The 11,589-nt window shown below is 41.1% G+C and overlaps 1 protein-coding gene and 1 non-coding gene across 2 annotated transcripts; one reads left to right on the top strand and one right to left on the bottom strand.

Moving 5' to 3' along the window:
* The first annotated feature begins 3,246 nt into the window (after nt 1-3,246).
* Nucleotides 3,247-6,003, top strand: LOC143855036 (thaumatin-like protein 1). The gene is made up of 3 exons (XM_077365199.1): nt 3,247-3,499; nt 3,847-4,540; nt 5,546-6,003. The coding sequence occupies exons 1-3, from the start codon at nt 3,442-3,444 to the stop codon at nt 5,727-5,729; spliced, it is 936 nt and encodes a 311-aa protein (XP_077221314.1). The 5' UTR covers nt 3,247-3,441; the 3' UTR covers nt 5,730-6,003.
* Nucleotides 6,004-11,385: 5,382 nt separating this feature from the next.
* Nucleotides 11,386-11,459, bottom strand: TRNAN-GUU (transfer RNA asparagine (anticodon GUU)). Its single transcript has one exon. It is a non-coding gene; the product is annotated as a tRNA-Asn (tRNA).
* Nucleotides 11,460-11,589: the final 130 nt, after the last annotated feature.

Raw genomic sequence — 11,589 nt, 5'->3', positions numbered from 1 at the left:
CAACCATGAAATTTTTTCATTGAATATTAACTTACCCAGTGTTGAAAGGAGAAGGGGCTTTGGAAGAGGGAGACAATTGAGGAGATGATGCAAAGTGCCAGAAAAATAAGGAAAAGTAAAAGTCTACTGTGAATAGAGTTATTCTTTTTCTCTTCTCCTACTCTTCTGGCCCCTCTACTCCACTTGATAAACTAATATTCGGTGGAAAAAACATTCATGGATGGTCAAATCCTAATTATAACTATTAGGGTAGCTCGTATCTTACTAGAACTATTATAATTCTATGACTTGAGCAGTCTTGTTTAAAAGCTATAAACCTTAGTTTCTTGTTGCTTAAAACATTGAACTTATTAAATCATTTCTAAATCACAACATAGGTTTTGGATTTTGACGAAAATAGAGAGGTGTTGAGCAGTTGAATCTAAAACCAAACGACTCCCTACCTAATGCTTTGAAATGCAATGTAGGGAAAACGAATAGCCAGATTCGATATGATATGATTTGATTGCAATGGTAACGAACCAAAACAGTGCCAGGGGGTGTCAAAATAAAGAATGGGGCATAAAGAAACACACGTCTCCTTGTCTCTGAATTTAAAAGAAGCCCAACGTGATTTCCATTTCCTAGCAAGGCCGGCCAATGCAGTCGACATTCCACAAATGAGAAAACCAACAAGTTTTGAAGACAAAATTTTACCCCAATTTTCCCCAAACTACCCGATAGCCCAGCTCTTTTCTTGTTCACCATACGTTTTTATATATGAAAGTAATAAAAAACTATAGAGGGGCCCACATTATTGGGTGAACTAAACTAGCGTGCAAGTGGCAACTTGGGCCTAACTCAACCCAATTTGACCTTAGGTTGGGTTGGCCTTGGGTTATTTGGCTTATGGTTGGGAAAAAGCAAACCCAATTTTAGTTTGGGTCGAGTTAGGATTAAGGCTTTTCGCAACATGACCCAACCCAAACATGGGATGTTGCATGATTGTCTTGTCAATACACAAGAATAGTGGACATGAGGACTGACCCAAGACTCTACATTTGTATTGGTTGTATAGGGAAACAAGAGAGATGGTTTATATAGAGGTATGATTTTCTATTAGCAGGTAAAAATATGAAATTAGTTGTTTTATTAGTTCACAGAGATAGTGTACAAGACCAACTTGGCCTGTATCTATCTTTGGCTGTGTAGTGAATGAACATGAGATTTTAAATGGTGGAAGGCAGTGCATGTACGTGTAGCCCAAAAAAACAATGGGCCCCACAATGTTTGGTGATCAAACCGTTCATTTGTTGGGCCCTGGAGTAGATAGTGTGTGCCCTAGAAAACTTCTTCATAGGATGATCCTAACCCTTCGTTTTCTTGAGGTTTTAAATTCACGGCATAGTAAAAAAATCTCCACAGATCAGAGGGTTAGGATCATCCTATGGAGAAAATTTCTGGGGCACACTCTATCTACGCTAGGGCCCAACAAATGAACGGTTTGGATAACTCACACAATGTGGGACCCACTGTATTTTAGAGCTGCACTTGCGGCCTTCCACCATATAAAATCTCAAGGAATATAATATAGCTATTTTATCATTATACGGGGTAATATGTTGAAAAGAAAATGATATATTCGCCCCTTATTTTGCTTGAGACAGCTCGCTTAAGCGTAAGAGTGTAGTCATAACTCATAAGTCATTACAACACTATAGAGGCCGTCCAAAGTTAAAAAAGGGCCCAATATCACTTCCCATTTCGAAATAGGAGGTAAATTATGAAATATTAGGAAAACTTTATTGTGCGAATGCCCCGGGCCAACCCGAACCCAACTGGACCAAACCCATTCCGATTTGAAAAATCGAGTTACTTGGGTTAGGTTAGGGTTGAATGTTTGGGTTAAGTTAGGGTTGACCCACGTTGGGTTGAGGCTTGAATGGACCACGTTATGGTCGAAGTAATGTTTCCTCAGGTTGGGCTAGGGTTAGCCTCAACCCGACCCAACCTGACCTGTGTTGTAACCCCATACTAAACAATTATTTGTTGGGTTCCTATGTGGACAGGTCGTGCCCCGAACAATCTCCCCATATGATCTTACCCTAGGATTTATGGAGAACTAAAATAGACGGCATTGTGTTGAAACCTTCACAAATTGAATACTCAACTCAACTAAGCCTTTGTCCCACACTAGTTGGGGTCAGCTAATGAAACCTTCACAAATTGAAGGCACTGTGAAGAAACCTTCATAAATTGAATGATTAGGATAATCATATGGACTATGGAGAGTATTTTTGGGGCATGGCTTATGGGGCCATACAAATAAATGATTTAGATCACCCAATAATGTCGGCCGTTGTGTTTTTTTTTTTATGCCATACCACCGTCCAACTTATAAAAACTCATTTAAACACATCCTATGGCTTTTCCTATATGTAGAATTTATGTTCTAAATGTGAAGAGAAAGTCCAAGCAGGGTGGGCCCCTTGTTTTCTTGATCCACACCATTCATCTGTTGGGCCCTACAAAAGTAATGATCCATATACCGATTATATTGGATCGGATGATCTTTGCCCTCCAAAATTGTGCAGATTCAGTAACCATTTTGTATTTGTTTCTTGTTTCAAGTAATGGATGGTTCAGATTATTGAGCAAGTAGTCCCCACCTACACGCGCTAAGGCCCTGTTCCTTTGAGATTATGACGACAGATTAGTTTGGGGGCTCACCATCGATTATTATAATCTCAAACATACAGAGCTTAGAAATTACTAAATTCGGGATGTTATCCTTCTTGCTAAGGAACTGTTTGTTTAAGATATGACAACCGATTGTGAGTGCCATACCGATTATGGGACATAAAATTACATTTCACAATCGGTTTTCATAATCTTAAACAAACAGAGCCCAAGTTACATTCCTCTTGCCTCTATTTTTGGAGTTTTGTTTTATAGGTAAAAAACAATGAAATGGCTATTCTTACAAACAGAGCTCAACCCATCTCACCATAGTCATATCTGCTGTAAGTTAGACTCTCCTTCACCCTCCAGGCAAATAACTCCTTTCCCAGTATGATCTTTTTTGTATGGCTGAAATATTTCTGTAATAAAACCAAACCATATAAATCATCAGAGAGATAGTTTCTTTTTTCTTGTAAAAGGAAGTTTTTTACTTTTGGAAAACTTGCCTCGACGAAATCCAGTCATCAACCTCTTTAAAATGCACCCTTTCCCCCTTTCCAAAAGCTCTCAATCTCTTTACTAGTAGAACGTGTAAAGAGAGACAAGGGCGAACAAGATACCCAACATTACGTGGAGACAGCACGGACACAAAATATCCTTATAAATCCCCCCCATCCACCCCCTCTATTCAGAATCTCATCACCTTTGTTGTACAAGGGAAGAAAAGGGATCTCTTGAGGAATCATTAAAAAAAAAAAAAAAACAGATTCCTCCTTTGAGATGAAGAGATTATCCCTTTCTCTTCCCTTTCTTTCTCTCCCTCTCCTATTTTTTTCAGGTAAAACTGATATGATCATGGTACAGCTGAGTAGATATTATTAGATTGTTTCTCTTAGTTAGTATACGCTAATTATCTTATATTTATCGATTTAGTAGGAATCTTTGCTCTTATTCACTATCAGCTTATTTAGCTTTATTAGGATTCTTCTTTAGTAGGAAAGTACTGTAGAAGAGATCTCTTATTAAGCATGCAATTTTCATTTTTGGAGACATGAATGAAAAACATCTTCTTCTTCTTTATTCTTCTTCTATGGTTTTTTTAGAACTAAGATTAATTAAGTCTCTCTTCTAATCGCTGTATTAATTAATTCTCTCCTTTTTCTTTCTCTTTCTCTCATTTTGTAGGGGTATTATCTGCTTCCTTTACATTTACCAACAACTGCCAATACCCGGTATGGCCCGGGATTTTACCCAACTCCGGCACGGCCCCACTCTCTTCATCGGGCTTCGCCCTCCAAAATGGCGAATCAAATACTCTCTCTGCACCCTCGTCCTGGTCCGGTCGATTTTGGGGTCGGACCCTCTGTTCCCAAGACTCCACCGGCAAATTCTCATGCATGACCGCTGATTGTGGGTCAGGCAATATAGAATGCTCCGGCGGTGGGGCCGCCCCTCCGGTGACTCTCGCCGAGTTCACACTGTCCGGCACCGGCGGTCTCGATTTCTACGACGTTAGTCTAGTCGACGGGTACAATATTCCGATGCTCGTCGTGCCGGAAAATGTTTCCGGTGCCGGAAATTGTACGGCCACGGGGTGTTTGGTGGATTTGAATGGGAATTGCCCATCGGAGCTCCGAGTATCGGGAAGTGATGGGAATGAGAATGTGGCGTGTAAGAGCGCGTGTGAGGCTTTTGGTGAGCCTCAGTATTGTTGTAGTGGCACGTATGGGAATCCTAACATGTGTAAACCCACGTCTTATTCGGAGTTCTTCAAGCATGCTTGCCCACGTGCCTATAGCTACGCCTATGATGATGGCACGAGCACGTTTACTTGCTACTCCGCGGATTATGTGATCACGTTCTGCCCCTCTATCCCCAGGTACGAACTGCTCATTTAAAAGGTGTCGTTATCAAAAATTCACAACTAGGGGGTTTGAAAATCGTCCATGTTTTTTGAAGATAGGTTTATGAAATGTCGGGATTAATTTTGGTCTCTTCCACCGTCATTCTCTCTTTTTTACGGTGTTGGACTTTGAATCCTAGACGTGGAAAGAGGAATTTTTAACGATTTAGGCGACAAAATTACCCTTCCCCACATGAATTTGGCACTAGAAATTGGGATTTTTAACGAGGTACAAAGAAAAAGGCAGTGATAACATGAACCGATGGGGTGCGGTGTGCCCAACAATTAATCTGTTGAAATCTTTGAACTAGGTAGGCCCACCCATATTTTTCAAAATGAATTGTAAGGCCCACACCATAGGATGATCCAAACCATCCATTTGATAGGCCACAACGTAAATAGGTTGCGCCCCAAAAATCATTTCCATGGGATGATCGCAACCCTCCGATCTAAAGAGAAACTGCATATTATGAAAATCTCTATAGATTAGAGGTTATGATCATCCCATGGAACCATCCATTTGATGGGCCACAACGTAAATAGGTTGCGCCCCAAAAATCATTTCCATGGGATGATCGCAACCCTCCGATCGAAAGAGAAACTGCATATTATGAAAATCTCTATAGATTGGAGGTTATGATCATCCCATGGAAATGTTTTTTTGGGGCATAACCTATTTACGATGTAGCCCATCATATGAACGGCTTGGATCATCCTATTGTGTTAATTTTGAAAAATATGGGTGGGGCCTACAATTGGGGCCACCCAAACGGGAGTTATTTCAGATGTAGGTCCCACACCCACACTGTCGAATATTTGCTCATTAGATAGAAAAATAATGGTCCAGTTTTCCGGCAATCGACGGCCAATATTACTCTTAAACGATGGTCTTTTCGTCATTATCGGTAGTGTTTTATTTAAACAAAACAGAGTTCCGTTTTAGAATTGTTTCCTTGATCGTTTTGGTTTGGGTTTTTCCAGCCAGAAATCATCGGGGGGAAATAATCCAGAGGCAGCCGAGTTGCCACTTGTCAACAGCAGCATGATCTTCATGGGCGGTGAGATGACTAGCCACGTGTCGCCACGGATGCATCCCGGGCCCACACTCTCTCTTGCAATCTCCGTCGCTATTTTAGCAAGAATATGGCCGTTGCCACTTTTCTAACTCTTCTACTAATTTTAGCAGAAGATTCCAAATTTAGTTGAGAAGTGAGTCACTCGTGGGCCCCACTCTCACAATCCTTACAAAATATTGGTTTCTGTACGGGCCCCACAAGAGAGAAAAAATTCCAAAACCAATTTTTGTCGGTTTTTGGATTATTATTACTAAGAGAGAATTTTAAATAACGAATTCAATTGTTTATAACACGCATATGGTTACACGACTCCCACGCGAGGGAGGTGGATTAATTAAATTTGGGGGTGGCCTTTTGGGTTAATTATTTTATAGAATATTAATTAAATTACGGGGGCATTACCCTTACAAGTGTTGGTGAGATAATCTATTTATATTGTTTGTTGTTAAAGGCCTGTTCCATTTTAGATTGTGACAACCAATTGTGGGCCACACACCGATTATTGGACTTTTGGGCCCACAATCGGTTGCAACAATAAAAACCAATAGGGACTAAGTTTTTACCCAATTATAAGATTGGCAAAATAATATTTTCACCCCCTTTTGATTAGGAGAAATGGGTGGATTTTGTGAATTCCTAAACAGGGGAATGGTGAATATGGTGCAACTGCATTGTAATACAATGAGGTGTGGGTACTACTGACAGCCCATTACAAAGCTTTACCTGGATCAACTAATGGTAAAAAATTAATTTGAATCATGTAATTGTAATCTCTATTGATTTGTATTTTTTGAAATGAACCATGTAGATAGACTTAGTCAGTTTGAACCGGGTAAATCCGTTTACTTTCTTTATAAAAATTTTCTAAAGGATTCATTAGCCGATATCAACTAGTTTGGGATAAAGGCTTAGTTGAGCTGAGTTAATGCGAACTGTTCCATATATGTAGTTTCTCGGCATCTAATGACAGAAAATATGTGCATCTATGGATGTTAAGATTTCAGATCGGCTTGATGTTTTGGCGATAAGAGATCTAAACCTAGGCCTTTCAAATGGACGGTTGAGATTAGTCAAAGATGGGTACAGTCTTCAAATGTGTAGACATGTTCGATCGTTGCGATTGGTCAATAGTTGGGGCCTGTTATAATTGGTCAATAATTGGGACTCACTATCAGGTGGGCCCATGGGAGATACTTAGATGAAAATGTTGGATGAGGTTATTGATCGGAAGGTTATGCAGTCATCTTAAAGGCTTGTTTTCTAGGCACATGGTCCGTTCGTGGTAGGACCTATATCTTAACTGCTCCTACTCAATGTATATCTTAGCTGTTGACAGCTTATAATGACGAAATAAAAACGTGTAAAATATAGAATCGAGTTCAATATCAAAATAAAGGAATGCGATATGATAGAAGAAGTATGGAAGCAGAAGATGATTTATATAGTTTATATTTTGGTAGGTAAGCTGGGATTGAACCTGCGACTAGACCGGGCAAACACGCAAGTTCGGTCGGTTTACCTGCGGGTCACACGGATGTGGGTCAAACGGGTTGGGTAAAAAATGACCTGCATTCCTACGGGTCAGCAACTAGGTGACCCGCACCCAGTGCGGGTGGGTTGGGTTGACCCATGGGTTACCCGTATATTTTTGCCAAACTGTTTTTTTTTTTCAGGAGATAAATTCACCCCCGAATTTTGAAAATGGACGGTACAGCCCACACCATAGGAAGATCCAAATCGTCCATTTGATGGGCCATAACGTAAATAGGTTGTGCCCCAAAAATCATTTCCATAGGATGATCCCACCATCCGATCTATAGAAGTTTCCATAATGCGAGTCCCCTCTTTAGATCGGAGGTAATGAAAAAAAATATGAGTCCCTCTCAAGTCTCATGCTTCTCACACCTGCAGTAAACCACTCTCACTACATTGAAATACTAATTTATCATGAAAAAAAATCATAGTTGCCAGAAATGTCCAAAATGAAGGTAGAGGTGGACTCGTCGGCAAGCTCCTCCCTTCTTCTCTACTTGACTCTTGAGCCCTTGAAAGTTGAAACCCTAATGGGTTTTTACCTTTGCAGCGTTGCTGTCTTTTTTAGTTTTACTACTTTATACTAATATATTTAGGGTTTTTCGAATGATCCAATATCAACCATTGGTTCTTTTCTAATTTTAATTCCACTATTCCAGCCACCTGATAACTTGAACCAAAAAGAAAAAACGAATAACGGGTACCTGCACGCTAGGGCTGGCAATTTCACCCGGAAAAGCGGGGATCCGCCCCGCCCCGCTTGGGGAGGGGATTCCCCGATTTGAGTGGGGAAAGGGAAGGGGAGGAGAAGGGGATGGAGTTCGCCCCGTCCCGCATTAATGCCATTTTTTTCTTGTATTTTTTTATGTGTTTTTTTTTTTTCTTTTGGGAAAACTACTAGAAACCCCTTGGATCAAAATATTTCTACAAGATTCCCCCAAAATTTTCATAGTTTCCATTAGTACAGTTTTGTCCCTGAAATAGCTTTTTATGTTTTCTTTTACCCATAATCCATAATCCATTGGGCATTGTCGCTCATTATATTAGTATATTACCTTTAGAAATCCCTAAAATCTCTCCATCGAACCATCACTGTAAGGCAACATTAAATTCTTTGAAAATCTCCCTCCCTCAAATAAAGGCAACATCTCTCTGATGAGTGATGAGATTTTATATGGTGTGCGCTCGTATAGTCCATTATTTTTCAAAAAGTAATGTATGGGCTATACCATAGGATGATCCAAACCGTTCATTTGATAGGCTACAATTTAAAAGTACTTTACAGGCCACACCATAGATCATCCAAACCGTCCATTTGATGGGCCACAACATAAATAGATTGCTGCCCAAAAATCATTTCCATAGGATGATTGCAACCCTTCGATCTATAGAAGCTACCATAATATGCAATTCCTCTATAGATCAGAGGGTTGGGATTATCCTATGGAAATGATTTTTGGGCCACAACCTATTTACGTTGTGGCCCATCAAATGGACAATTTGGATTATCCTACAATGTGCCCATCAAGTGGAAGGTTTGGATCATCCTATGCCTATGGTAGTATGGTGTGCCCATCAAATGGACGGTTTGGATCTTCCTATGGTGTGGCACGTACAGTACTTTTTGGCAAGTGGGATTGGGAATTAGGGATCTGCTAGGGACTATTGATCAATTAAATGAACCTGAGAGCAACCACCTTTGTCCCCATGTTAATAAAATGAATAAGATAAAATCTTAGCCTATGTGGGTTGTGTGGCTACTCTCACATGCAACAGCCAAGCCGCAACATGCCTGAAGTGATTGTCCCTAGCAAATCTTTAGTTTTAAACCTAACATTTAACAAAGTAAAGTGAGAAAGTAAAGTGATTGTCCCTGAAGGATGCGGGGCGGGGAAGGGGAGGGGATGTGGATTAGATATTCCCCGTGGGGAGGGGAGGGGGATTCCCCACCATCCCCGCAGTGGGGAGGGGGAAAATTCCCCGCAGAGGGGAAGGAGTAGGGGACCCCCCCCAACATCCGGCCCCAACCCGCCCCGTTGCCAGCCCTACCGCATGCACCCACGGGTTCACTCGACCCAACCCCTGTTTTTGTGGGTTAGGTGACCCGCGGATCAATTTTGAAGGGTCACTCTAATGTCGACCCATACCTACATATTTGCGGGTGGGTTGGATTGACCCGCGGGCATGGGTCGATTTTGCCAAGTCCACCTGCGACCTCAAGGTTGAGATCCTGTGTGGGGACCAAACTAGATGGGACCTAGTCTAGTATGAGACAAGTATAAAGACATAGCCTAATGCATTTCATCGGCTCTGGAGCTTATGGCGTGTTAGTTAAGTACTTAAAGTTAGGTATCAGAGCAGCCACCTTGTCACGTGCTCCATCAGCTCCAGAGTTTTTGGGAACTATGATATCTCCCCCCTCCACTTGGGGGAACTATGAGATCTTCCCCAAGAGAAATTCTCCATCCTCGAGGGCACACTGGTGTTATTGAGATCTTCTCTTAGTCGGGAGGGATTTGCACGGCCTTTGAGGGACTGATTGAATCCTGCGTTTCTTTGGACGAACTTTAAAAGCCCGTATTAGTCGGAAGTTCCCGAAATGGGCGAACTCTCACCCGACGCGACCTTCAAGTTCCCGCCTATGACTAAATCGACCCAACAAATTGTCACGCCCAAAGAGGTGGTATTTTGGGTTTTCATCCTTTCTCTTCTCCTTCACGTTCCTTGCGTTCTTCATCAAAGGTTCCGGTTGCTCTCCCAACTGCAAGAGGTCTCTCTCCCTTACCGTTTCTCCAAGGATCTCGGCTTCTATTAATTGGGTTGAGCTCAACGAGAAACCAGGAATCATCCAGGAGGAAAATCCCCTTGGTTAGAGCTTGAAAAAAACCCAATCACAGACATTCTCTCTATCAATTGAAAAAACCACAAATACCTCTTTGGTAATTTTAGGGCATCTTCCTTTTCTTCTCATGATACCCTGCTCTTGAATGGGGATTGCATTGGAGTGACCTTCAAGTTTAGGGCATCTTTATTCTACATTGAAGTCTGATTATTTGATCAAAAAATTAATTTTGTATTTTACCTCTAACTTGGTGCCTTTTTTCTCCTTTTTTTTTTTTTTTTGCTGTGAGTAAAGCTTTTTCTCTCTCTTTTAGTTGGTTATTTTAATTAGTTTTGATATAGCCATTGGCAGCAAGGTGCTGAATCGTGCACTTGCTGCCAAAAAATGTGTTTCTCAAATCTGGGTTTTGAGAAAGCTCCTTATAACAGAAAGTGTGAAATGGTTCTTTGCGCTTGAAACTATTCCTTATAACAATTCCTTTGGGCTGGAAGTTTTTCATTGTAAATCAGAGTAAAGTATTCTTTCCTCCAAGCTATTTGATCTATGGATGGGAAAATTACAACCAGTGTTGTTGTTGTACCAAAGCAAGCAGAATTGCAATGATAATCGCATGATTAGTATTTTATAGAAATTACCGAAATTTTAGACCGAAATTTGGATCATAGTAAAAATTGATTATTAAACTCTAGGACTTCAAATTCATGTATTTGTTGATGACTAACTGGTGATTTCAATGTTGGGATGACTCTAAAAAGCCCTCGCTGGAGTCCCCAAAATCCCAAGTGTCCGCACAATAAAGTCCAAGTCCCCAAAGAGTCATGGACAATATGGAGAAGTCCGCACATTTAGATCCCGTGCGACTAAATCCCCATTAGGGATTTTTCCGTCCTCGGAAGCACACCGGGTTATCATGCCCGTTCTCTGATACCACTTGTCGGAGAACAACCTATTTAAGTTGTGGCATGACAGATAAAATGCCTTGGATCTTTGAACAGGTGGGCCTTTCCATTGGAAAAGCAGAGGGCCCAATACCACTAGTTTCCTCCTACTTGCTACTCCCCAACAGAAGTGAATTTAGAGGTAAGTTTCCTCCTACTTGCTACTCCTCAGCGGATGTGAATTTAGAGGTGCCAAGCCCGAATTAGTCATAGGTTTGAATCCATTAGGCCCAAGCCTAAAATGTGGAGGCCCGAATCCATCATAGTGATACCCCACATAACAAAAAATATGACGCTAGAAGGAGGGCTTGAACCCTCACTTTAGAGGTGCCATGCCCGAATTACTCATAGGTTAAATCCCATTAGGCCCAAGCCTAAAATGTGGAGGCCCGAATCCATCATAGAGATACCTCACATAACAAAAAATTATGACGCTAGAAGGAGGGCTTGAACCTCCGACCTTGTGGTTAACAGCCACACGCTCTAGCCAACTGAGCTATTCCAGCTTATGTTGTTTATAGTTTCGAAATACAATAAACTAGTGGCTTCCCCATGTGATGCACTCGGCACGAAATTTTTTTGAATATTGGACCCAAAATTAAACACAATATTGAGTCTAATAAACAGTTTTGTAAT

The sequence above is a fragment of the Tasmannia lanceolata genome, unplaced genomic scaffold, assembly GCF_043159265.1.
Source record: "Tasmannia lanceolata isolate RefF3 unplaced genomic scaffold, GAP_Taslan_0.1 ptg000020l, whole genome shotgun sequence".
NCBI lineage: Eukaryota > Viridiplantae > Streptophyta > Magnoliopsida > Canellales > Winteraceae > Tasmannia > Tasmannia lanceolata.
The sequence above is the reverse complement of the archived record's forward strand: the minus strand, read 5'-3'. Positions and strand labels throughout refer to the sequence as shown.

Coding starts and splice junctions, on each gene's coding strand:
- LOC143855036 (XM_077365199.1), top strand. CDS start 3,442: ATGAAGAGATTATCCCTTTCTCTTCCCTTTCTTTCTCTCCCTCTCCTA. Junction 3,500..3,846: donor CCCTCTCCTATTTTTTTCAG/GTAAAACTGATA, acceptor CTCATTTTGTAG/GGGTATTATCTGCTTCCTTT. Junction 4,541..5,545: donor TTCTGCCCCTCTATCCCCAG/GTACGAACTGCT, acceptor GGGTTTTTCCAG/CCAGAAATCATCGGGGGGAA.